General features: G+C 54.1%; 1 protein-coding gene across 10 annotated transcripts in view; it reads left to right on the plus strand.

The window, feature by feature from the left end:
- RAP1GAP (RAP1 GTPase activating protein) overlaps positions 1 to 20,456 on the plus strand; it is an 89,282-nt gene extending 68,826 nt beyond the window's left edge. For 2 of the 10 annotated variants that reach the window (XR_007494860.1, XR_007494861.1), the window contains 19 exons: positions 1,887 to 1,990; positions 3,030 to 3,108; positions 3,329 to 3,382; positions 4,286 to 4,369; positions 4,522 to 4,622; positions 4,749 to 4,878; positions 6,310 to 6,465; positions 6,881 to 6,952; positions 7,772 to 7,858; positions 8,142 to 8,279; positions 10,766 to 10,897; positions 13,024 to 13,101; positions 13,935 to 14,044; positions 14,918 to 15,073; positions 17,869 to 17,992; positions 18,817 to 18,919; positions 19,232 to 19,366; positions 19,623 to 19,662; positions 20,098 to 20,456. Coding sequence is in view for 4 of the 10 variants with exons in the window: in XM_049772003.1 (XP_049627960.1) it covers positions 1,887 to 1,990; positions 3,030 to 3,108; positions 3,329 to 3,382; positions 4,286 to 4,369; positions 4,522 to 4,622; positions 4,749 to 4,878; positions 6,310 to 6,465; positions 6,881 to 6,952; positions 7,772 to 7,858; positions 8,142 to 8,279; positions 10,766 to 10,897; positions 13,935 to 14,044; positions 14,960 to 15,073; positions 17,869 to 17,992; positions 18,817 to 18,919; positions 19,263 to 19,366; positions 20,098 to 20,316 (1,911 nt within the window). In the remaining 6 variants the exon portion in view is untranslated. The remainder of the gene's footprint in view (positions 1 to 1,886; positions 1,991 to 3,029; positions 3,109 to 3,328; positions 3,383 to 4,285; positions 4,370 to 4,521; positions 4,623 to 4,748; positions 4,879 to 6,309; positions 6,466 to 6,880; positions 6,953 to 7,771; positions 7,859 to 8,141; positions 8,280 to 10,765; positions 10,898 to 13,023; positions 13,102 to 13,934; positions 14,045 to 14,917; positions 15,074 to 17,868; positions 17,993 to 18,816; positions 18,920 to 19,231; positions 19,367 to 19,622; positions 19,663 to 20,097) is intronic. The other 8 variants (XR_007494863.1, XR_007494862.1, XM_049772000.1 and 5 more) reach the window with 8 other exon arrangements.
- Positions 20,457 to 26,697: the final 6,241 nt, after the last annotated feature.

Below are 26,697 nucleotides of genomic sequence, written 5' to 3' on the forward strand. Positions count from 1 at the left end.
ACTTGGTCAAGGCCACACGGTTAATTACTGACCTAGCAACTGACCCTTGTCCTCTCTGACCTTCCATTGAGGCTCCTGATGAGAGGGTCATCTCCTGGTTGTGTTGTGAGTGTTCATACACAGATGTCCCCACATGTGTGCACATGTTTGAGTCTGTGCAAACACCTGAACTAAATCAATGTGTATATTTAGAAATTAGATGGTGCCTGGGGGGTTTAAGAAACTATGTGACCCATTCTGGGCCCAAGGCATTGTCCTGAGTCTGGTGGGAAGTGGGAAGCTGAGTCCCTTGTGTGTGGGGCTAAAGAAGTAGTTGTCATAGGAGCCATTATGTGGGACAGATCCCTCAGGCTATAAATGACTGACCCCTTTGGGCTCAGCTCTGGTGGTGGGGAGAGACCTGCCCACTGGAGACCCGCCATCAGAGGCTCTAGGCTGGGCATGGCAGGTGGTGCAGTTGAGGGCCCAGCCTCTGCTTGATATAGAGAAGTGCTGGCTGAGGAATAAGGCAGTCTCAAGAAGGACTTGAAGAGACACAGGAAGGGGGTTTGGAGGCCTGGCCAAGTTGAGTCAGAAGCAGGGTCCTTTCCTCAATGCCGGCTGAGTATTTGGGTATTGTGGAGCCCTGTCCTGTAGGAGTTGGTAGGGTGACTTTGGCCATTGACTCTCCTTGGGCTTTGGACAGGTGTTCTGGGGAGCGCCTATCTCCAGTTCCAGTGCCTGTGGGGTCCTTGGCACTGCATAAATTGAGACTCCTGAGCAACAGATTTGTGGGCTCATCCTCTAGCCCCACCTCTGCCTAACCTCCCATATTTATTTTTTTGTATTTATCTGTTTTCAGTGCATGTGGGAGGGGGCGGTCTGGTACATTAATGATACTCAGGGTTACTCCCAGTGATGCTTAGGAAACCATGCAGTCAGCTTACCTGTGTTCATACTGAACACACCGCTGAGCTCTCTGACGCTCCTGGGTGTTCATGTCCCAACAGGATATACTTCCAGGGTGATTCCTGGGACAGGTGTGGCTATGGAGCTGGCTCTGTTCCCAGGCTAGGGCAGGTGGGGAGTCCAGGACAGGCTGACAGGCTGATCTCTGACTCTCCCCACCTTTGACTTTGGGGCTTCCCCACTTTGATGGAGACTTTAGCCTCAGGCTCCTCTCTTGGGATATTATTTCCCCCACAGCTGCCCTTATGCCCTCTGGGAAGATTCTTTCTGCCTTTCCACTTCCTCTCCAGGTGAGGCAGAGGATAGGAACCGGCCAGGCCAGCTGCTCGGGCTGTTCATGAGATGCTTCACTTCCGGTTTCTCTCTGGCCCTGTTTCAGGGGCCACAGAACTGTGAAATGAACTGATATCAGAGTTTTTTTTTTTTTGAGTAGGGACCATATCCAATAGTGCTGGAGGTGGGAGTCCTGAGATTACCATGGTGCAGCCCAGCAATTGAATGCCAGGGCCTGGTGGTGCTTAGTATGCTTCGTAGCGGTGTCTAGGAAGGAACTAACTCAGTGACTCACATATGCAAGGCATGTACTCTTCCACCAGAGCGGCCTTCAGTTGAAGAAAGGGACAGGGAGAGAGGTATGCAGTGCCCTCTGTGGTCCTGGCTTTGTAGAGGACCCAGAGGGCCATGTTCACTGCATTGATCACCTTTGTGCCAGGTACAAAGCTGATGGCCCTACATTCAGGAGACAGGGAAACCAAGGCACACATAGGCATAGTGAAGTGACTGACTTCAGTCTGGCAAGCTGGCCAGTGCTGGAACTGGCATTTGATGTAGCACCCAGAAGTACTTGCACCCCCCACTGCTGGGTCCTGGACTCCTATCCAGGAGTCTTGGCCTTCTTAAAACTCAGCCACTGTCCTCCCTCATCTCCCCAATCACAGGAACATTTCAATTACTACTCACTGGACACTGCCCTGGGCCACCTCGTCTTCTCCCTCAAGTATGATGTCATCGGGGACCAGGAGCACCTGCGACTTCTGCTCAGGTAAGAGGGACAAAGGTGACCCCAAGACTTCACAGGTAGTTGAGACCTTGTCAGCTGAGTGCCTTTTTCATTTTATCTTTTTTTTTTTTTTTTTTACTTTTTGTTTTGTTTATTTTTGGGTCACACCCAGCAGTGCTCAGGGGTTACTCCTAGTTCTACACTCAGAAATCACTTCTGGCAGGCTCGGGGGACCATATGGGATGCCGGGATTAGAACCACCATCCTTCTGAATGCAAGGCAAATGCCCTACCTCCATGCTATCTCTCCGGCTCCTCACTTTATCTTGTTTTTGCAACTGAGGCCCATAAACATTTGGACATGGGCTGGTCAGGGGTTGGTATTGGCTAAAATCAGGGGTCCCAGGCTAGAGAAGTGGGTGCCCCTCTGGAGACATGGCTTAACGTATCCTTTCCCATGCCCAGCACCCAGGATGAGAGCAGGCTTTCAACAGGGAGACGTGTGGTGAACCCCCGCCCCCAGACCCTACAACTGAGGGATATGGAGGGAGCCAGAAGCAGAGGGGGAGGGAAGAAGCAGTCAGGGCATAGGTAGCAGGTAGGGGACTTGGTTCTCTTGGGCTCATCCTCTTCAGGGCCTGGGGAGAACAAATTCAGCAGTGGGGGGCCGGAGAGATAGCATGGAGGTAGGGTGTTTGCCTTGCATGCAGAAGGACAGCAATTTGAATCCCAGCATTCCATATGGTCCCCCAAGACTGCCAGGAGCAATTTCTGAACATAGAGCCAGAAGTAACCCCTGAGTGCTGCCGGGTGTGACCCAAAAACTAAAAAAAAAAAAATTCGGCAGTGGCCCATCCTGCCAGGCCCCACAGGTCCTCAGAAGAGGCCACAGGCCAGGTTGTTCTTGATGGCGTTGAGCAGGGTTTTTCCTGAGGACACAGAGCAAATTAGTGGCTAAGCCAGACCTGCCACCATCATCACTTGTGGTCTTCTCTGGGTCTATCCCCTCAGCTCTTGGCATGTAGGGGTTCCCGTCATCCTTTCAACTACCAAGCCCCTAACCATGGGCTCTCTCCTCGCAGGACCAAGTGCCGAACATACCATGATGTCATCCCCATCTCCTGCCTCACCGAGTTCCCCAATGTGGTGCAGATGGCCAAGGTAAGACTTGTGTCTGCAGGCTGAGCCCCCTTGGGCTAGCTCCCAGCAGGGCCCAGGATGCCTTGCAGTATCCTCTGAGTTCCAAGAAGAATTCCTGACAGCTTCTGTGTGCCCATGATGTCTCCATGCTGCTCTCTATGTTCTCCTGTCTACTCTGTGCTTTAGCGAGCCCCTCTAGACAGATGGGACTCCACTGCTCTGCTTTCCCTGTCTCCTACAGCTGGTGTGTGAAGACGTGAATGTGGATCGCTTCTACCCAGTGCTGTACCCCAAGGTATGGCCCTGCTCTCTTATTGGGAGGTGGGGTGAGTTACTGGGGAATCGAGCATTTATGGACCCTTGCACTGTGCTTCATATATTTTCTTAAGTCATCTCCTTACCCTTTACTTACATAAGCCCTGCAAAGTTCATAGCTGGTAGAAAGGTTCAGGTCCAGAAAGGTTCAGTACCTTACCTAAGAATGCAAATCTGACATGGATGGCCTCCCTTCACAGAGGTGCCAGGGAACAAGTTCTAGAGAACAAGAACAGGAAGCCTGGGGCTCCTGGGCAGACACCCAGGAACCAGAAACTTACCCTTGGGATCCAGCAGACCCACCTGCTCTGCTACCCGAGGTTGTGACCTTGACCAATTCAGAACCCAAGCTTTTCCTGCTCTCCCATCTGGCTTATTGGCACCATGGTGATGCATGGTATTGTTCCGGGTTTACTTCATGGCACTTGATAAGAATGGAAACTGGGGGGCCGGGCGGTGGCGCTGGAGGTAAGGTGCCTGCCTTGCCTGCGCTAGCCTAGGACGGACCGCGGTTCGATCCCCCGGCGTCCCATATGGTCCCCATATGTTGCCAGGAGCAACTTCTGAGCGCATAGCCAGGAGTAACCCCTGAGCATCACAGGGTGTGGCCCAAAAACCAAAAAAAAAAAAAAAAAGAGAATGGAAACTGGGGCCCGGAGAGATAGCACAGCGGCGTTTGCCTTGCAAGCAGCCGATCCAGGACCAAAGGTGGTTGGTTCGAATCCCGGTGTCCCATATGGTCCCCCGTGCCTGCCAGGAGCTATTTCTGAGCAGACAGCTAGGAGTAACTCCTGAGCACCGCCGGGTGTGACCCAAAAACAAAAAACAAAAAAGAATGGAAACTGGCTGCAGTCTGCCTCCACTGTGGTCCTCTCTCCCCCAGGCCTCCCGTCTCATTGTCACCTTTGATGAGCATGTAATCAGCAATAACTTCAAGTTTGGAGTCATTTATCAGAAGCTTGGGCAGGTGAGCTCATTCTCGCCCACACCTGGCTGGATAGTCTGAGGTCTCAGACCTTGGGCCTGGGAGAGCCTCCTCCTGACTTGGTCTGGGGTGTGTGGGTCAGGTGAGGGAGCTACTGGGGGTTTGCAGCTTGATGACCTCTGTGTGGCCCACAGACGTCAGAAGAGGAACTCTTCAGCACTAATGAGGAAAGCCCCGCCTTTGTGGAGTTCCTCGAGTTTCTTGGTCAGAAGGTCAAGCTGCAGGACTTTAAGGGGTGAGTGTCTGGGCGGGACCAGCAGTGTGTGACCTGATCCCTGCCCTCCCATCCACCCCAGCCTGGCCTCATGGTGGTCTGACCGGACTGGAGACTGAGCTGTGACCTTGGGGGGGTCTGGGGCAGGTTTCGAGGAGGCCTGGATGTGACGCACGGGCAGACGGGAACCGAGTCTGTGTACTGCAACTTCCGCAGCAAGGAGATCATGTTCCACGTGTCCACCAAGCTGCCCTACACAGAAGGGGATGCCCAGCAGGTAGCCTGGGTGCCCCCCCCCCCTTCCTAACTGATTCCCATTTGGCTGTTTCCTCTTCATTGTCTTCCTGTCTCATCAGGACCTACACATCAGGTCCAGTGAGGTCCTGGATAATGGGGGCGGGGGGGGGGGGAATCATCTATTGTCTCCACTTGGGGGACTCCAACTGGGCAAGGGATGAGCAACCCTTGTCTCCCTGTGGGCATGTGGGACTGACTGGCCAGGGCTGATTCAGACCAGCTACAGAGCCAGCCCAAATGGCTCACACGCTCTGGGATCTGGCACTGTGGGGTCACCCCGGGGACACAAAGACTTGGCAGAGGTGGGAGGAAAGCGGAAGAGCTTTCAAGGTAAAGTGCTTGGAGGCAGCGGAGGAGGGGGGGAGCCACAGGAGGCATGTAAAGGAGGGATGAAATAGCTCCTGCCTCCTCCAAAGGTTAGGGATGAGCAGGGGCTATGCAGCTCCTCTGAACTCACTGTTGGGTGCTCTCCTGTACCCCAACACCCACCCTGTAAGGGGCACCTGAGAAGTGTTTCTTTTTTTTTTTTTTTTTTTTTTTTTTTTGGTTTTTGGGCCACACCCGGTAACGCTCAGGGGTTACTCCTGGCTATGCGCTCAGAAGTTGCTCCTGGCTTGGGGGACCATATGGGACACCGGGGGATCGAACCGCGGTCCGTCCAAGGCTAGCGCAGGCAAGGCAGGCACCTTACCTTTAGCGCCACCGCCCGGCCCCGAAGTGTTTCTTTTAATATCACCCTCTTTTGGCAATGAGAGACATTTGGGGAGTGTAGGTAGGAGAAGGGCTGAGAGGGACCAGGAGCCCCAGACTAGAGAGCCAGATTTTCTGTGGGGTTTGCAAGTTCGCTTTTTCTTGGCCTTAGTTTTCTCATCTGCCACAAGTCTCCAAGAAGACAAAAAATACTTTTTTTTTTCTTTTTTTGGTGTTTGGGCCACACCCGGCAGTGCTCGGGGGTTACTCCTGGCTATCTGCTCAGAAATAGCTCCTGGCAGGCACGGGGGACCATAAGGGATACTGGGATTCGAACCAACCACCTTAGGTCCTGGATCGGCTGCTTGCAAGGCAAACGCCACTGTGCTATGTCTCCGGCCCCTTAAATAAGTTTCTTGAGTGTGGAGAGATAGAACAGTGGAGAACACACTTGCCTTTGCACACAGCCAATCCAGGTTCAATCCCTGGCATCTCATATAGTCCCCCAAGGAGTGAGTGAGTGATACCTGAGTTCAGAGCCCAGAGTAAGCTCTGAGCACAACTGGGTGTTGCAAAAAAAAAAAAAAAGTTTTCTCCCATATTTTTGTGTGTGGGTTGGACCCATATCCTCAGACATGCCCTCTGCTTATCCCCAAGCCCCTCCCTGTTGCCCTCCCCACACCAACCCCATGGCTCTGAAGGTCCGGGTCTCTGTGTTTAGTTGCAGCGCAAGCGGCACATCGGGAACGACATTGTGGCCGTGGTCTTCCAGGATGAGAACACGCCCTTCGTGCCTGATATGATTGCGTCCAACTTCCTTCATGCCTATATAGTAGTGCAGGCAGAGGCTGGGGGCCCCGACGGTCCTCTCTACAAGGTGGGTGACCCTGGGAGTCCTCCAGGCTGTGGCTTCAGCTATAACCATGCCTCCCTTGGAATTCACCCACTATCAGCAGGAGGCCTGCAAGAAGGTTCTGGGATCCCAGCTCTGAGGATGGAGGTTCCCATCCTGCCTGTTCTGCCTGCTGAGATACTCCCCAAAAGAGCTTCCCCTTTTACACCCCAGTCCTCCCCTTCTTTGGTCTCCATCCCCCTCTGATTTCACCTCTGTGACTCCTGAGGGCTCAGCACCTTGGATCAGGACAGAGTATGACCGCTGAACTGGCCTCTTTCCCATCTGCGTAGACTTTCCCCATCCAAGGGGTGAACTCATGCTCAGCACAGGCAGGAGGTGGATCAGAGGCATCTAGGGGCTGGGGGTGTTCTACAAAGACAGCTTTCCTCCCTCCCAGGTGTCCGTCACTGCAAGAGATGATGTGCCCTTCTTCGGCCCCCCACTCCCGGACCCAGCTGTGTTCAGGAAGGTAGGGGGCAGTCCCCACTCCCCACCCTGCCAGTCATGGGCAGAGCAGGACTACATGGGTAGGGCTGGAGTTTCACACATTCTGCCCTACAGGGCCTGGAAGCCACACTGCATGCTGGGATGACTGGGTGCCTGAGCCCAGCCACTGGGGCCTCATCAGCTGGATGCAAATCAGCTTGATGTAAACGAGGCACTATTTATAATAGAAGAAAAAGCTATCGTTGTTCACAGTATTCATCTGCCTATCCAGCCATCTGTCTGACAGTCTTATAAAATGTTTGGAGATAAAGGTCCAGGGATGTGGCTCTATGGTAGACCACTTGCCTCACATGTGTGAGATCCTGGGTTTAATCCCTAAAACTGCAAAACAGAAAAAAAAAAAAAGAGAATCATGTATGGGCCAGGGAGTTGGATTCAAAGAACCAGAACACAAGTTTTGCATACCTGAGGTCCATTTCAATCCTAGCATCACAGAGTCCTCTGAGCACCCCTGGGAATGAGCCCCCGAACAACATACCAGTAGGATCCCAACCCAAGCATCATTGGGTGTGGCGGCTTCTTCAAAAATGGAATGTTTAGGGAAGCCTAAACACCTTCCATAAGCCTTATTTTGAAATTTGGCTTCAAATTTTCCCCCAGACTTAGTAGCTACCCAGATTTAGGAGCCCCCCCAGCTCAGCCCCTTACATGTGAGGATTTTGCTTCCTGAGGAGACAGACGTGTTCTCTGGGATGAAGAGGGTGACCCCCAGACCCAGCGCCTCGGTCTGGTGCTCACCTGCCCCCTCCCCCTTTCTCCTCTCCACGCCTGGGCCTCCCAGGGGCCTGAGTTCCAGGAATTTTTGCTGACAAAACTGATCAATGCTGAATACGCCTGCTATAAAGCAGAGAAGTTTGCCAAACTGGAGGTGAGGTGGGGCTGCTGAGGCTGACTAAGGGGTGGGGGGTAGAGAATGGATTTTGAAAATGAGTAGGTCTGGGGTTGAGGGAGAGAAAGTTGGCCTATCTGGGGAAGGGGGCTCTGTGCTGGGCCAACTGGCTCAGAGGACCCATGGGGGAGGGAAGGCAGGGCCATGAAGCTGGTTCTTGGAGGGGCAGTAAGGGGGTGGGTCCTTGGCAGCTGGATCTGCAGAGGTTCCAGGGATCCAGACCCACCCACCCCCACTCGGTGACCCTTGGCCTGGCCCCCAGGAGCGGACACGGGCCGCACTTCTGGAGACACTCTATGAGGAGCTGCACATCCATAGCCAATCCATGATGGGCCTAGGCGGTGACGAGGACAAGATGGAGAATGGTGGTGGCAGCGGCGGTTTCTTTGAGTCTTTCAAGGTGAATGGCCCAGCATATCTGGGAGGGTGGAGTCAGAGGGGAGTTCTGATCCAGATGTGGGGCTGTGGCTAGAGGAAGCTCTGTTGGTGGTGGAGTGCAGCAGTGTGGCTCTAGAGCGTTGGGGGTATGGTTCACACGGATTCCTGTTACCTTGAGCTGGGGCTGGGTTCTGGCAAATTGAGGAGGGACCTTTGGATTAGATTGGGGCTTGGCTCCCCAGAGGTGGTTTGAGATAGACTCTCTTTGAATTGGGTTTGAGGTGGGGCTCTGGAGAGATGGCCGTGGCTGGAGTAGTAGACCCCCATTGGATTGTATTGCGAGTGTGGCTCTGTGTCTTGGTGGAGCTAGGAATAAGGCTCCGAAAAAATGAGATCCTTTGAGGGTGGGGTGGGAGCTTGTTCAGAAAAAGGCCAGGGTAGGATTAACAGACCCAGGCCTGAGCAAGTGGTCAGGTGAGCCCAGTATCTGGTGCTTTTCTGGTACCTCAGTAGAGACGATGAACCTTAGAGTGGACTTAAGATATGGTGGTGTGGCCTATGACTACCGCAGCAGTGCTTGCATTTAGAAGTATAAAGGGGTGTGTGTGGAGGATTTAGAGGCAGAGCCTGGGGGTTGTTACCCCTAGGAGATCTGCTGAAGACTGGGGCCCATTGGGTGACAACAAGGTGCAGCTGGTTCTCAGGACAGTGGCTGCATTTGGAGAGTGAGATGACCTCTGGCCTGGGGAGAGAAAGAGAGTGGGAGGGGCTGTGTGAACTAAGCCACTGTAGAGGGAGGGCCCACCCTGATCATCTCTGGTTCAGCTGTGCCTCAAGGTATCTGAACCTTGATTCCTTATCAGCTGGCTCAGGTTTTACATTTTCCCTCATATGACTGGAACATTATTCGTAAAGCTTTTTTTTTTTTTCTTTTTTCTTTTGCTCTGTGCAGTACAAAAATAGTATGCAAAAGGCATACATGCAGTGAGAGGCAAATCCTTTTTCTTCCAAAATAGGGCCCGGGCTCCCTGCTGGTCTTTTCCACCCACAGGAAAAGGACTCCCTGTTCGGGTTCCCCTACCAGCCTAGGACAAGCTGCAAAGCTGCGACTTTGGCTTTGCATGAGGGGATTAGCCCCCACCCCTCTTACCCCAGTGCCCAGTTCAGCCCTGGTCTGAGGAGGTTGTGGTTCAAATTCTGGCATCCCATAGGGTCCTCCTAGCCTGCCAGGAGCAATTTCTGAGCATAGAGCCAGGAGTAACCCCTGAGCGCTGCTGGGTGTGACCTGAAAACCAAAAAAGAAAGAAAAGAAAAAGAGCCTGAGGGCTTGGAGAGATAGCACAGCAGTGTTTGCCTTGCAAGCAGCCGATCCAGGACCAAAGGTGGTTGGTTCGAATCCCGGTGTCCCATATGGTCCCCCATGCCTGCCAGGAGCTATTTCTGAGCAGACAGCCAGGAGTAACCCCTGAGCACCGCTGGGTGTGGCCCAAAACCAAAACAAACAAACAAACAAACAAGAGCCTGAGAGGGGCCTGAGAGATAGCACAGCAGTAGGGCATTTGCCTTGCATGCGGCTAACACAGGAAGGACCTCAGTTCAATTCCCAGCATCCCATATGGTCCCCTGTGCCTGCCAGGAGCAATTTTTGAGTGCACAGCCAGGAGTAACCCCTGAACTGAGCACCACCGAGTGTGACTCAAAAACCAAAATAATAATAATAATAATAATAATAATAATAATAATAAAAGAACCTGAGAGACCCCCTTTGCCAACTGGAGGTGAGTCGTTAGGGAACATCGCTGAGGGATGTCACCTCTATAGGCGTCCCCCACCTGGTGAATACTGGGTGGTGAGCCTGGTTGAGGTGGACCCCACAGGACAACAGAGCCCACCTGTTGAATGGGCAAGAGGGGAGCCCTGTGATGCACCTGGTCCTTCCCCCTAGGAAGCTTCTGACTCAGACAGACTGTGAAAAGGCAAGAGAGCAGGGTGGGGAGAGGGAAGGAAAGAAAAGAAAGGAAAGGGGCCGGAGTGGTAGTGCAGCAGTAGGGCATTTGCCTTGCACACGACTAACCAGGACAGACCTTGGTTGATCTTGGCGTCCCTTATGGTCCCCCAAGTCAGGTTCAATTTCTGAGCGCAAAGCCAGGAGTAACCCAAGAGTCAACAGGTGTGCCCCCCCCCCAAAAAAAAAAGGAAAGGAAAGACATTGCAGTTTTGTTTCTAGACTGTTCTCTGGGCTCTCTTGTCTTTCATCACCTGCCCTCTTCTGCGGGCTTTAAAAGCAAAGGCGGCTCAGAGAACCAAAATGGCTGTCCAAGGTCATCCAGTAAGTCAGTGGCAGAACCAAGGCCCACACTACTCTTGGGACTTGCTCAACCTAGCACTCATGTGACCTTCCAGGAAGGGACTTTGTGTGGCTTTGATGGGGAGGGTCAAGGTACCTGGACTTGTGGTTTTCCTCATGGGGTGGGCGGAACTCCTCCACCCCTAACTCTCCCTTTTTAGCGGGTGATCCGGAGCCGTAGCCAGTCCATGGATGCCATGGGGCTAAGCAACAAGAAGCCCAGCACCGTGTCCACCAGCCACAGCGGGAGCTTCGCACCCAACAACCCTGACCTGGCCAAGGCTGCGGGCATAGTGAGTGCCTCCACCCTGCTCCCCGGCCCTCCCCAAAGGCCCTCAGCTGGCCCCTGGCCCCCTCCCCTTTCAGGCCCAGGCCCCTTTTCCTCCATGATTCAGCTGTCCACTGCAGTGCTCAGTCTAGCTTCTAGATTCAGTCTAGCCTCTATTCACTGGGGTCAGGTGCCCCTCCTCCACAGCCACGACCCTAGAGTGCTGAGTACCCCCATCTTGGCCTTCTACTTAGGGGTGATGCTCTGCAGGTTGGCTCTGGGGCAGCTTTTCTCACATTCCTGACAGTACCTATTTTCCAGCGTGTGCCAGGACTTAGGCTGTAATGTGGGCACATGTGTCAAGCCTGGGTTCCTGGGAGCACCCACTCTGTGTCAAGGCTTGGGCACGTGCTGTGTGTCCAGACCTGGTTTTCTGTGTGACTTCCCCCGTGTGTGTCTGGCTCTGGGATGCTGGTGGCACTTCCTCTGTGTCGGGTGTCAGGCTGCCTTGTGTGTGAAGCCTGGGCTGCTTGTGGACATGTGTGCACCCACCGTGGTCCTGGTACCGAGTGTCTGTGAGCACCTGTATGTGTTGTGGCCTGGGCCACTCTGAGAGCCACTGGGGAACAGGAAGTGGACTGCTGAGTGAGCTCTCTCTCTCTGTGCGCTGAGGCCAGATGTTGGTGAACCCTGCCTGTGTGTAAGCAGTGCCTTGGCTGTGAACATCTCCTGTGTGTTGTGTGAGCACCTGCTGGACTTCTGTGGTGTGGCTGTTCAGTGTGTGTCAGAACTGGGCTTCGTGTGAGCATCTCCCAAATGGGCACCCACTGTGTGGTTTACTAACTGTCTGCCAAGTGCTGTGGGTTTCTGCTGCTAATATTCAGGGGGCTGGAGATGCTGGTAAGCCGGATGAATAATGCCTCCAACTGTGGGTCTCTCTGCTTTCTGCCATCTTGTGGCCACCCCAGGCACTGCATCCACTGCAATGTTTCCCCCCCTTTTATCTATTTATCCTCCTTCCATTCATCCATCTATTCATCCACCCATTCGCCTATCCATCCATTCATCTACCTACCCACCATTACATTCATCCACCCATGTGCCATCCATCCACACTTTTTCCCATTTGTCCATCAATCAATCCATCACCCATCTTCCCACTCATTCATCCATCCATCCATCCACCCACCTATCAATCTATCCATTCACCATCCAACCATCATCTAGCCACCCTCCTTTCTTCCATCCATAAACCCACCATCCATCCATTCTTCTTTCTTCCATCTATCCATCCATCCCTAACCCAGTCTTCCACCCACCCATCCATCCACCATCCATCTACCCATTCTTCTTCTATCCATCCATCTTTTCTTCCATCCTTCTTTAGTGCAACCATCCTTTTGACTGCTGCATGCCATGCCCTGTGCTCAGTGCTGTGTCACGTGGTAAAAGGTACCCTGCCCACACCAATCTGACTAAGCCAGGGGTTACCAGGCAGGTTCTCTGCTATCCAGCAGGATTCCCGCCCCCTGTTGTCAGAGAAGCAGATTCACTGTCCCTAACTCAGATTCATCAACCACCTCCCCCGTTGGAGTGGCCCAGCCTCCTGTGGGTGGCTGAAGAGGGGCCCCGAGGACAGGGCCAGGCCCGCAGCACCCACCATGGCAGTAACCAGATCCATTTCTTGTTTTTGTTTTTGCACAACTCTCCCTTTTCCTCACACCAACTTCTCCTCCTGCCCTGCTTTTTCTGTGTCCCTTCTGCCTGCTTCTCCTCCTCCCCTCTGCCCACTTGTGCTTGTTTTTCTTCTTTCTTGTCCTGCGTGTTTCTTTCTGCTCCGTCTCCTCCTCCCCATCTCTACCATAAACTTTGTCTCTCTCCCCCCACCTTTTCTCACATCCTGGGCTCATCTGTCTGTCTATTGTCTGTCTTTCCCTCTGCCCGGTATCCCTGCCTTTCCATCTTTGTTCTCTCCATCCTTCTACCTCTTCTTTCCTTCTTGACCACTTTGTCTCTCCCCTTCTGCTCACTTCTCTGTCTCCCTGTTCATTTGTCTTTTCCTCCTTTCTCTATCTCACCTTGGTACCCTCCCCGTACCCCTTGCCCTGCCATCTCTGTCTCTCTCTGCCCTTGCCTTCTGCTGCTTGCCAGTCATTGCTTATTCCTGGGAAAAGTGCGAGTAGATTCGGACGCCGGGGCAGTGCCATAGGCATAGGAACCGTGGAAGAGGTTGTCGCCCTCGGGGCCACCAGCTCTGGAGGCTGCCTGCACGCGCTGTTCTCCGCTCGCTCTCAGGACAGAGGCCATATTGGGGACGTTGCCCCTTTCCCTTGGAATGGGCCCCAGGGCATGCAGGGTGGGGTGTGGGCAGCTCTGATGGTCCTCAGCCCCTGCCTTGGGGCCTGGCACCTGGGCTGGAGCGAGGGCCCTTCACCAGGGGTGTCTTCACCGGGACCCTCCTCTGCCCAAGCACACGTCCCCCAATATCGCCGGTTCTGCATGGAGTGCCTGGTCCCTCTCCCCAGCCAGTGCCCTCTGACCCCAGAACTGGCATGAGGGTCTCTGCCACTCCCTGACTCCCAGGGTCCCCTTTCCCTCCCCTCCAGAGAGGCCCGGGCATGCCATGGGTGCCTGGGTGTCCCTCTGTAATATGTGTGGAAATGGGGGTCCCTCTTATCTGTGGGTGCTGAGTTCTCTTACCAGCCTATAACGCCAAGGTGGTCAGTAGCCTGGGTTGCTGAGCCAAATCCCACCCTGCACAGCCCCCTGAAGATTTGTGGGGGTAGAGAGGGATCCCCGTTCTGGGACTTGGTCTCTGCCCAGCCCAGCCCCCGTGGACCCTGCCCTTCTCCTGCACTGAAATCCAGGGCCCAGCCGAGTGGCCCCCATGCACCACTTCCTGCCTGGCTGGGCTATGAGTGCAGGAGACCATGTTCTCCTCTTTCATCCTCGCGCACTGCCTCTGCTTCAGGCTCTAGGGCAAAGGACCCCAGGGTTGTGGGGAGGAGTGGGCGCCAGGACCTTGGGGCAGGTGGATACTGAGTTGGGGCCTCTCCCTGCAGTCACTAATTGTCCCCGGGAAGAGCCCCACGAGGAAGAAGTCGGGCCCGTTCGGCTCACGCCGCAGCAGTGCCATCGGCATCGAGAACATCCAGGAGGTGCAGGAGAAGAGGTTAGTGGGGTTCTGAGGGCCGGGATTGTGTCTCTCTGGGCCCCTCGGATCCCCTCACGGTAGCTAGGCAGAGCAGGCAGGATTGTGCTCACCTTTTGCCTCCTGACTGCCATGGATGAAAACTATACCCTTGAGTCCCTGTGTGTGTCTCACACCAGAGCCAACATGACCCCCTCACCCAGGTGCTTTCAACCCACCAACAATTTTATGGGTCTTTGGGATCACGGCCTCAGTACGGGGGCGGGGGGGGACCCAGGTCAGCCTGAATTGGGGGGGGTGAGGCTGACCTTGGAGACCCCATCTCAAGGGTCAAGTATCCCTGCTTTTTCATGGCCCTAGAGTGCCCAGAGGACCAGCAGGCAGGGAGGACACAGGCCCAGAGAGAAGAGGGTGCTTCTTGCATGTGGATCCTGTTCCTACTCTGTTCTGGGCTGTGACCCGGAGAGGGAACCAGGGAGTCCCTGTATCTCTCTGAACCTCAGTGGCTTGGGGCTGCATGAGGCTGCAGTACGGTGCATATAGAAAAGTGGGTGCTATGACATGGAAAGGGCTGTGATATGGACTACATGTTGCTCATGGCCACAACAGACCCAAAAACTCAAACTCTTGGGGTTAAGTCAGACTCTAGCTCCTACTTAAAATGCCTCCTTGACTCTGGATCCAATTTATCTTTCACAGGGGCCAGTTGTGCTCCTGTGAGAGAAGGACTGAGATATGGTCTGGTGTACACTGGATTTCTGGCCTTAGCCAGCCGGACAGCCAGGACCTTCAGGGCTGCCCTGGTTTGACCCTGGAGGGTGGAGGGTAATATACCAGGCAGCAGTGCCCATACCGTCTTTCATCACTGGGGCCTCATTCTACTCTTGATGCCAGGCCTGGTGCTGAATCCCCCCGCTGCCCCCGTGTGCCCCGCAGGGAGAGCCCCCCGGCTGGCCAGAAGACCCCCGACAGCGGGCACGTCTCTCAGGAGCCCAAGTCAGAGAACTCATCCACTCAGAGCTCTCCCGAGATGCCCACGACCAAGAACAGGTGGGCTCACAGGCATGTTCGGCCAGGGGCCAGGGGCAGCCTGAGGAGGGGCAGCGTCTTTCTGTCGGGCACAGGGCATACATGAACCCGGGCACTCTGTCCCCATGGACACACACAGCCCTTGGTCCAGGGTGTACCATCTAATGAGCCTTTTCATAGTGATAAGAAGAGAGAGGATGAACTACAGCGGTGCTCCTGGCTTGTGTTCCTTCTACACAGGAGAACTTGGTATTTTGTACCGAGTAGGACAGGGGGCAGGGGAGATGCACTTTAAAGAGCTGCTCTGGGAAAGTCAGGGACAGGAGCAGGGATCCTGGCCAGAAGGCTGCTAGGACCTTCCTATTCACTGTTTCTTGCCTAAGCCCCCTTTGTGCCCACTTAGCCCCTTCTGTGTGGGTGGGGGAAGGAACCGAGAGGAGGGTCCCTTTTAGGCCAGAGAATCAGGTAAGCAAACTGAGGCAGGAAAGGGGGTCTGGAGGGGCCTGGAGGAGCGAGGATGCATGACCCAAAGTGGGGCGGATCTGTCCTGTCTTCAGAGGAAACGGGGTATTTCCTTGAGTAGGTGCTTAGTGGCTGACGGAATGTGTGTTTGTTCTTTGCTGTTTGGGAGAAGATGTGAGACTCCAAGCAGGACACACATGCTCAGAGCATGAAATCAGTGGGAAGCAGGTCAGGAGAGTAAGCTGTGGGCTTGGAAGCCTGGGTACATCTAAGGAGTATGCAGATAACTGCTGAAGCCACTTAGTTCAACAGCTCCCTTTCTGGCTATATTGGGCTTTCCTTTGGCAATCTCCTTTTCATATTTCTCCTTCAGCTTGGCAGGCTTCTTTTGCTAAGGCTGCTTGTCTTCTGCAGTAATGTAGTTCCACATCCCTCCCAGTTTCTTCACAGCATCACCAATAGACAGGCCAGGATGCTCTCCTTTGGTGTGAAGGAGATATCATAACAAAACAAGAAAAAGGGGGCCAGAGCGATAGCACAGCGAGTAGGGAGACTGCCTTGAACACAGCGGACCTGGGTTTGATCCCCGACATCCCATATAGTCCCTCAAGTACTGCCAGGAATGACCCCTGAGCACAGAGCCAGGAGAAACCCATGAGCATCACTGGATGTGGTTTTCAAACAAACAAAACAAAACTAAAACCATTAAAAAAAAAAAAAAAGGAAAAAAAAGGGCAAGAAAAAGGCCAAAAGAGGCCTCCTGAGTGCCTTGGGATCCTTGAACTCCTTATTTGTTTCCCTTTAGGAGGCATCTAAGTTTTTATTCTCTTTTCATAACAGGCCTGGTCAGTCTTTGCCACATCTTCAAGTTTTCCTTTCTCTTTAGCAAACATGATCTCTCACCTCTCTGAGCACTTCTTAGAAAACTCAGGGGACTGGAGCAATAGTACAGGGTAGGCACCTTGCAAGCAACTAACTCAATCCCTGGCACCCCATATGATCCCCCAGCGCCTCCAGGAGGGATTCCTGAGTGCAGAGCCAGGAGTAACCCCTGAGCATCACTAGGTGTGACCCATAAACAAAAACAAAGAAAAGAAAACTCTGAAAAATTGATGGAAGCATCCGAATGCTGCTTCTTGAGTTCCTCCCAACAAATTTGCACAAAAAAACACATCTGATGACATTTTCTCTCTAAATTTCTTAGGATCTCCTTTGCCCATTATTTTTTCTTAGTGAGCCACAGAGTCACCCGGTGCCCATCATCTCTCCCTTACCCCAGTGCTGTCTCTTTTTTTGTTTTTGGGCCACACCCAGTGGTGCTCCTGGCTATCTGCTCAGAAATAGCTCCTGGCAGACACGGGGGACCATATGGGACGCCCGAACCAACCACCTTAGGTCCTGAGTTTGCAAGGCAAACGCCACTGTGCTATCTCTCTGCCCCCCCCCCCAGTGCAGTTTCTGTGGAGCCCAGTGCATTGTTGATGCCCCTAGCAGAGAACCTGGCATGAGAAAAATGAGGGCTGGTGCCAATACCCGGGTGTCCTCTAGGTAGTAGCCTTGGTGCATCTTTTCCCTCCCACCCTTCTCTCTTTCCTTCCTTCCTTCCTTCCTTCCTTCCTTCCTTCCTTCCTTCCTTCCTTCCTTCCTTCCTTCCTTCCTTCCTTCCTTCCTTCCTTCCTTCCTTCCTTCCTTCCTTCCTTCCTTCCTCCCCTTCTTCCCTCCGTCCCTCCCCTCTTCCTTCCTCCCTTCCATCCTCCTAATAAGTTTGGGAACTTCTGGCCTTGATGAGATGAACTGCTTGATACCAGGCCTGGGAAGTTAGACTTCATGGGGAAAGTGAGCCCCTCAAGAGTTTAGAGCTGGGCCCGGAGAGATAGCACAGCGGCGTTTGCCTTGCAAGCAGCCGATCCAGGACCAAAGGTGGTTGGTTCGAATCCTGGTGTCCCATATGGTCCCCCGTGCCTGCCAGGAGCTATTTCTGAGCAGACAGCCAGGAGTAACCCCTGAGCACCGCCGGGTGTGGCCCAAAAACAAACAACAACAACAAAAAAGAGTTTGGAGCTGGGAATCCTGATGTATCCAGGCATTTGGAGGGATAGTAATAGTGAGAAAGCTTAGAATTGCGGGGGTATGGGATGTGGGTGGCAAAGGCGGGGCAGAGAACCTGGTACCCAGCCCAGGAGGTGGGTGGGAGGGAGAGAGAGACAGAGACAGAGAGAGAGACAGAGAGAGAGAGAGAATGTGGTGTGCGTGCGTGTGTGTGTGTGTATGTGTGTGTTCGCGCATGTGTGTGTGTGTGTGTGTGTGTGTGTGTGTGGCAGGGGGTGCCGGCTGATGGACGATGTCTGTGGCAGAGCGGAGACCGTGGCCCAGAGAGCAGAGGTGCTAAAGGACTTCTCCCGCTCCTCGTCCAGTGCCAGCAGCTTCGCCAGCGTGGTGGAGGAGACGGAGGGTGTGGACGGGGACGATACAGGCCTGGTGAGAGGCCCTGGGAGTGGGCTGGTGCCGCGCTGTAGTTGGGGTGGGGTTCCGAGCTTGCTGGGAGTGACTGAGATGTGATCTAGGGTCCCAGCCCAGAAGAGTCAGTCACCCAGAGAGACCCTTCTCTCCTCTGCTCTGCTGCTTCCCTGGCTCCTCCCCAGTGGTCCCCAGCAGAGAGTACATTCAGGGATATCGTGGACAAGCCTCCCCTTTGCTGGCCCTCTCTAACCCCTTAACCTTTCTGCATTTCGTGGTGGTCCCCTCGCCCTCCCATGCTTCCTTCATCTCCAGGCCTTTGCAAACTCTGTTTCCTCTGTCTGGAACATTATCTGCTTTCCCCCGCATCATCCTCAGTCCTTACTCAGCCTCAACTCACTTATTCTGAAAAGCCTTCCCTGACGTTCTGGTCCCGAAGTGGGTTAGAAAGCCCCCTTTATACTCTCCCCAGTTCATTGGGCTTTTTGTCTGCGGTCCCCTCTGTCATTCATCACATAACAGATCCTTAGCAGGCCCTGTTCCAGGTGCTGCCCTGTGGGCCTTAGGGACTCTGTATCTTTAGCATCTGAGGCCGGAAGTGCCTGACCTGTTTGCTGGCTTGGCCAGAGGAATATCACACACCATAGTGTCCGAAGGGCCAGCACTGGCCAGTGTGTGGTGCATGAATAGGGGAGAGGGAGAGGGAGAGGGAGGCAGCCTCTGAGCTGTGGTCTCAGGGCACGACTTCTGGGGCTAGCGGGTGAGGTGGGAAGTTTCCAGCGAGAGAGTCTCTGAGATGGAGGGGTTCGAAGTTAGGACTAACCCCTCCTCCCTGACCCCCCCAGGAGAGCGTCTCATCCTCGGGGACACCCCACAAACGGGACTCCTTCATCTATAGCACGTGGCTGGAGGACAGTGTCAGCACCACGAGTGGGGGCAGCTCCCCAGGTACCCCACATTTAACAGGGCACTAAGGAGGGATAGGCTGGGCTAAGGGGCAGTTTTCAGGCTTCGGGCATGGGTTTGGGGGGATGTCCTGAGGCATCTGCTCTGAGGTGGGAGGCAGTGGGCGGGTCCTGATCCAGCCTAAGGGAGTTGAACTTGGGGGCATCCCAGCTCTCAAAGATCTGTGGAGGATGGGGTAGGGGGAAGAAGGGAGTTGAAAGTGGGATTCCTTGAGAGAAAGACTGGGGACTGGGAGCCTGGTGCCTACCACCCATCCACGCCTCCGTCGTCTCCCTGGTGCCTCCTCGTGGCCAGTGAGGTGGATCCCTCCTGCCCCCCTCTCCAGGCCCCTCGAGGTCCCCCCACCCAGATGCCGGCAAGTCGGGGGACCCTGCATGTCCCGAGATCAAGATTCAACTGGAAGCCTCTGAGCAGCCCCCGCCCCAACTGGTAGGTGCTTCAATGGGGTGCCGGCTACCCCCTCTGGAGGGATGTTCAAGGGATGGAGGTTGGACCCAGAGGGCAGGGTGCTCAGAGCCCAGGCAGACCAGTGAGTGCTCCCAAGCATTCCACAGTGCTCTGCCTGCACCCCCGACCAGCACTCTACCCACCCCACTGTCCGCTGTGCTGTCAGCTGCCTTCCACCTCTACCTTCCAGCTGCCTACCCTTTGCCTTGCCACCATTGCAACATTTCTGTCCCTGCAGGGCTGTTAGCCAGGCCTCCCTCTGAAGGTGGAACCAGCAGGTCAGACCCAGCCCTGGTGGGGGAGGGGGAGTAGGCTTGGCGTGGGCGGGGCTTTGAGGTGACAGCTGCAGCTGTGTATCTGGGGTCCATCCTTTGCCACCCAGTTCCTAGGAATGGGGGTCTTGCATGGGTCAGCAGCCCCTGACTGGTCCCAGTTTCATCTGCACAGATGAATAAATGTGGCCTCACCCATGGGCTGCAAGGCCTTGAAAGGGCCTCGTGGGTTACTGTAAGAAAGGTGGGGAGACTCCTGGGATGGGGGATGGAAAAACCCAGAGCTGGACCGTCTATCTCAGCATTTTGGGGGGCTGTTGGCCCATGTTGGAGGTGTTGGACATGCTTGGGGAACTGCAGTGCTCGGCCGCATGCCAGTCAAGCGCCTCTCCTATAATATCTCTGAGCTCTGTGGTGTGTGCTTATCCCCTTCCCCTGCAGATGAGGCCGAAGAAGCACAAGGGGAAGATTCTGTGTCAAATCCAGGCAGCAGGAACTCCGTCCCCAGGGCCAGCACTGCAGACCATCCCACCTCCCCCAGTCCCTGGGGTCCACCGTTCTGGGCTGTCTCTGCAGGGCAGAGCCATCCAGATCCGGGATCCAGGAAGCTGCCGGTACCCTCCTCACCCAAAACCAGGAAGACGGGGAGCTGTCAGTTGAAGCAGAACTCTCCCACCCTGGCCGCCATCACCCATGGGGCGCAGAGAAGACCCTCTGGATACTGGAAAGGAACAAGAAGGCAGAGCAGGATGGGGCTGTCTCTGAGCAGAGGTGGAGGGTAGGCTGGGAGGACACTGGGCTCGGAGGCCTCCATCCTGGCTTCAGACTTGAGACAGGCCCTCTCCCTCTCTGGTGCCTCGTCTGTAGAAGGATGAGATAGATTGTTGCAGGGGGTCACTGAAGACTGAGTTTCGCACCCCTGCCCCAGGATGGGAGTTTGTTCTACCATCACACTCACCTGCTTCCTGGGGTCCCCGGGACCCTTGTCAGGCTAAGGGATGGGGAGCTGACTGCGCATTGCTCTCTGGGACCCTCAAGTTCTACTACTATAGACCTGCCCTTTCCACTGCCTCCATGGGGCAGGCCAGCAACCCACTTGTGAGGGGCGGGGACCTCCCTGGCTCCAACCGCAGCACGCGGCTTCACCGCTGCCATCTCCCGCTCATGGGCACCATGGCCCAGGGTCCTCAGCTGGGGAGGGAATGGGCCCCCATGCCCCTCCGCCCACAGAAGGGCGGCCAAACACAGCTGCTGTGAGTCCATCTTCGTGTGTGTGTGCGTGAGTGTATGTGTCCACACTTTTTAGGCGCCCTGCCGAAGGCCAGCCTTCCAGCCCCAACACCCATTTTCGAAGGCCCCATGGCCGTATGTATGTTGGTTAGTAACGGTTGTACAAAATAAATTATATTTATCGCTATTGTACCCTGATTTGGACCTGGCTCTCCGTGACCTTTGCCCACATATCTGGACCCCAGACTCATTTCATGGGTGGCCCGGTGGAGGGATAAGCCCATCAGAGCTGGTCTAGCACTCCCCCCCTAAAAAAAAGAAAAAAAAAAAAGGTGACTCATGCCGGTTGTGGCTTCCTTCCCCAGGCATTGCTTCCCTGCCAAAAAGGGGGGACATGTTTAAGAAGTCAGACAAGGGGCTGGAGAGATAGCACAGCGGCGTTTGCCTTGCAAGCAGCCGATCCAGGACTTAAGGTGTTTGGTTCGAATTCCGGTGTCCCATATGGTCTCCCGTGCCTGTCAGGAGCTATTTCTGAGCAGATAGCCAGGAGTAACCACTGAGCACCGCCAGGTGTGGCTCAAAAAACAAAACAAAACAAAACAAAAAGTCAGACAAGCTGGGTTTTGAGCCTGGTACCATCTACCTAGCTGGTGGATTTGAAAAGCTATTGACCTTTGAACTGCAGTTCCCACATCTGTTTGGAGGGAGGTGTAGTTCTCTTCACAGGGTGCCCAGGAAGCTTCAGGCTGGTACGTGGCAGGCACCCAACTCTGGTTCTGTGAAATTTAATTTTCCCCTTGCTGCCACCAGGGGGTGCCAAGGGATTGTGTACCCCTAAGGATGTGGGCAGAATGCTGGAGTGGGGATGATCTTCCATCATCCTTGGAGTTTCCCCAGGGGAAGGATCTTCAACTGCAAAGCCATAGTGGGGAGAGACTTACCCAGGATGGGGAGTTTATGGTGTGGGCACAAGGAGACACACATAGCTGAGGCAGGAGGCTGCCTAGCTGGAAGCCAGAGATAGACAGTGAGCAGAGAGGGTTTGGACCCTGGCTTTGAAAGAAGGGGGGGGGGCACAGGGAGATAGCACAGTGGTAGGGCATTTGCCTTGCGAGCAGCTGATTCAGGACAACAGACAGTGGTTCGAATGCCATATGGTCCACCATGCCTGCCAGGAGCAATTTCTGAGTGCCAAGCCAGGAGTAACTCCTGAGCACTGCCAGGTGTGACCCCAAAACCAAAAGAAAGAAAGTGAGGTTTGCTGTGGGCCAGGATGAGGAGGAGCATCGGGAGGCTGGAGGCCTGGTGGGGATGCTCAAAGGAAGGTAGGCAGGCCTGGAAGCGGTCTGGGCCTGAGGCAGATGGGATGTGGGAGTGAGGGAGGTGTTGGTGCTTTTAGGATCCAGCCTTGGGGTTGGGTGAATGTAGAGGGATCTCTGAGGTAGAGCCACAGGACTAGAGTTGGAGGGGGATAGTGGTGCGCATTTGGCACCTTAAGAGGACAACTCCCCACTCCCGAACACCAGTTACCACACAGTCCCTCAGAGCATGCTGAATGTACCCCAGGAACTTTCTGGGAAAAGAGAATTTCCAGTGATTCCTGTTGGTCCAACCCTCACCCTTCTGGGGCCAGAGTGCACTTGCCTTGCATGAAGTCAACAAATTCATCCCATCATCCCATATAGTTCCTGAGCCTGCCTAGAATGATCCCTGAGAGCAGAGCCTGGAGTAAACCCTGAGCATTGCTGGGTGTGGCCCCCAAACCAAACCAAACCAAAACCAAACCCCACAGCCCTCATCCACTTGGGTTAGTTCTGGGTTCAGTGGATACTCAACTCACCCAGTCCTGCCCTCAATACCCCGGAATTGGCCCTTCCTTGGCCTGGCCCTGTTCTTGCTGCCTCAGTCTTTCTCCCAGTATCTTCCCATCCCACTGCCCAAGAACAAGCAATGTCTGCTTCAGACCCATGGCAACAGCTTTCCACTTCCCTACCTCCATTCCCCTTGCTCCATGACACCGGTTTTCAGACCTCAGGTTCCCCTTCTGGGCTGTAGGAATGCTGAGAATCCTGAAGGTGATTGGCTCATGTAAAGACTTCTAAATGGGGGCCCGGAGAGATAGCACAGCGGTGTTTGCCTTACAAGCAGCCGATCCAGGACCAAAGGTGGTTGGTTCGAATCCCGGTGTCCCATATGGTCCCCCGTGCCTGCCAGGAGCTATTTCTGAGCAGACAGCCAGGAGTAACCCCTGAGCACCGCCGGGTGTGGCCCAAAAACCAAAAAAAAAAAAAAAAAAAAAAAAAAAAAAGACTTCTAAATGGATCAATTCCCCATCACCACCACCACCACCATAAGTTCTTTTGTAGGTCTTAGTTAGTTTTTGGTTTGTTCCAATTATGTTTAGTTTGGTTCCCAACTATGCTCAGGAATCACTCTGGAAAGGTTCTGGGGACCTTTTTGGGTTTTTTTGTTGTTCACACCTTACAGTGCTCAGGGTTTACTCTGACTTTGTGCTCAGGAGTTACTCCTAGCAGGGCATTGGGGACTATACGGCATGTTGGGGATCAAACCTGGGTCCGGCACAAGCAAGACAAGTGCTCTCCCAGCTGGACTATCTTTCTGCCCACCCTCACCAAGCATGTAGTTGCTCTAGAAACAGTACATATGGAAGTCCAGTGGAGGGTGTGTGTGAGATGCTGAAATGCCTGAGGAGGACTTTACCCACCTCCCCATTTAAGTCTAAGCATACCATCCCTACCGGGCTCAGCAATCTTTTACTAAATGTCCCGGTACCCCACGTGTGCCCCTTTATTCTTCCATGCACCTTGTTCTGCAGCCCCAACCGAATCCAGCTCAAGCTGGTGGAAAGAACATGTGGGCAGCTCTGTGGCTAGTCTTGATTTTGCCACCCTATGCACTGATTGTGTCTGCTTCATCTGTAGGATGGGCAGGTCCCTGGGCAGGGGCTTAACCTAGGACCTCCCCGCCAGCTCTTTGCCTTCCCCCTCTCCCAAGTTTTATGGTCTCTAAGGTGGGTCCGGGCCAGTTGCTGATGAATCTATGTCTGGGATCAAAATGTGCACAGTGCTATTTCTCTTGTGCCCATGCCAGCTCTGCGCTCTCCCTGGTTTGAGGTGCAGAGGGCGAGCCAGGTCACTAATACAAGGCTGGAAAGGAAAGCTTGGGCGAGGGGCACCGGGATCCGGGAAGTGCTGCTCCCTGCTTAGAAATAACTTTGGTGGTGGAAGCTGCAATCAGAGGTTTCATCTGTGAGTCAAGAGGTCTCAGTGTGGTGAGATGGGGTGCCTGGCGGGTCCCCATCTACCTGACTTAGTTCTCTCCTCTCAGGTTCTCTCATCTCTTCATTCTCTTCTCCCTGTAAAAGGGGACCAGGTCCTCCCAACATCTGGGAAGGGGTTGCCAGGATCTTTGAGGTCCCAACCTGGAACCCACACCCAGCCACTGGGGTGGGTGTCCCTGGACACCTGTGGCTAAACCAAGGGCTGTGGCCAGAGAGACTTTGCCACAGGCTCAGACCCACCCAGTGCCAGAGACTGGGACCTGCCGTTCTTTGCTGCTCAGGCCACAGGGGGTACATAGCCAGGGACCCTGGAATGTGCACAGCCCTCCCTGTACCCGCCCTGCCAAGGACAGGACCTCCTGAAATAACCAGCTTTGGTTGGCGAGGCTAATTTTAAGTCACTCTGACTACCCCATCGGCCCTTCTGGACAGTCATGAATGTCTCTGTGTTTGGCCAAGAGGTGCGGTGATGGAGGACAGCAGGGGCTGAGGAGAATGCCCACTCCTTACCAGGCCACCACTCAGGGCCCAGAGCTTTATCATAAATGTTGAGGCACCAGCCTCTGCCCCATGGGTTCAGGATGATGGCTTGGCCCCTCGACCCCAGTGTAGGCTCTGCAGAGGTCCTGCTAGCATGGCTTCTCCACACTTCTCCTATATTCTCCCCTCCTGCTCCTCCCCTCCTCTGCCTTCAGTGCTCCAAATCTGCCTGCCATGAGAGGGTCCTATTTTTCTGGGTCCATCATGCCTGGGCCCAACAACTTTCTACCTCTCCACAGGCTGGGCTATGCATGCCAAGTGTGTGTGTGTCCATCTGAGAGTAGGGCAGCAGCGTGTGGTAGGTGACAGTAGTTAAAACTAGGCAGGAGAGAGGGCCCATGTCCAGGCATGACCCAGGCCATCTGGTCAGGCCAGGTGCCAGCAGAAGGAATGAGCAGCAGGATTCAGGCTGCCGGATTTAGCAAGTAGAGACAGACAAGTTACACTTGAATTGCAGATAAACAAGGAATAATTTTTAGCTTAAGGATACTTCGTGCAATATTTGGGAGCTACTTATGCTAAAAAAATTATTCCTTGTTTATTTGGAATTCGGATTTAGCAGGCATCCTATATTTTATCTGGCAGCCCTATCCAGAGAGGCTCCAGGAGCAAGCAAGACAGACATGGCTCAGGAAAAGGCAAATCTCTGTGCCATGAGCGCCCCCGCCTGGTGGGGACATCCCAACCCTGCTCTGGGAAATCAGGGTTTGGTGGGAGAGGTGCAGCACTCCCCAGGGCCAGTTTTTTGGAAGTGGAGATCTCTCTGGAGAGTATAGTGGGGGCATAGACACCAGGGAGTTCTCCCAGGAACTGTAGCTGAGGAGGGGGGCCCACAGCTAACATGGGAGCAGGCACACATAAGGGGCTTCCTGAATGTTTGTTGGATGAATGATACCACAGCCAGTAGGGACTCTAGCACCACAGTCCATCCTAATCCACCCTAGCCCCCTGGGAGCCAGCTGAAGGGGAGCATGATGCTCTTTAGGGGCTCCTCAGTGGGATTTGTAGAAGAACCAGAGACAGGTCAATGGGTGCCGCCTATCTCAGCTGGAGATCTGTCAAGGTGCAGATGTGGGGGTATATGGGGGGCGGTGCTGATTGGGGTGAAGGTGGAAGCAGGCCACCTTCAGTGGCTGCTCAGTGTCTGAGCAATTCAGGGGGTTCCTGGTAGAAGAAAGTCAAGTCAGAGGCCTCGTTTCTGCAGGGATAAGATTTGGATTATTTTTCCTGTAGCTCATAGATCTTAGGGGTGTCCCTGGAGAAGTAAGAAGAAGAGGCTTGTGTCTTTACTATCCTCCTCTGACCTTTAAACAGTTGTTGTTGTTGTTTTCTTTCTTTTTTTTTTTTTTTTTTTTGGCCACACCTGTGACGCTCAGGGGTTGCTCAGGGTTTACTCCTGGCTATGCGCTCAGAAATTGCTCCTGGTTTGGGGAACCATATGGAACTCCAGGGATTGAACCAAGGTCCGTCCTGGGTCAGCTGCGTGAAAGGCAAATGCCCTACCATTGCACTATTGCTTTGGCCCTATTGTTGTTGTTTTTGAGGGGGCCCATACCTCATGGTGATCTGGGCTTACTCTTGGTTCTGTACTCAGTGATGCTTCAGGGACCTGATGGGGTGCCAGGGAATCGAACCCCAGTTGGTTATGTGCAAGACAAGTGCTCTATTCCCTGTCTTAGCTCTCAGGTAGCTAAAAAAAAAAAGAGCTTTTTTTTTTCTTTCCTTTTTTAGAGTCAGGTTCTTGCTATGTTGCCCAGGCTGGAGTGCAGTGGCTATTCACAGGCGAGATCCCACTACTGATCAGCACAGGAGCTTTGACCTGCTCCGTTTCCAACCTAGGTCGGTTCACCCCTCCTTAGGCAACCTGGTGGTCCCCCAATCCCAGGGGGGTCACCATATTGACGCCGAACTTAGTGCGGACACTCGATCGGCATAGCACACTGCAGCCCAGAATTCCTGGACTCAAGCGA

This window comes from Suncus etruscus, chromosome 4 (assembly GCF_024139225.1).
Source record: "Suncus etruscus isolate mSunEtr1 chromosome 4, mSunEtr1.pri.cur, whole genome shotgun sequence".
NCBI lineage: Eukaryota > Metazoa > Chordata > Mammalia > Eulipotyphla > Soricidae > Suncus > Suncus etruscus.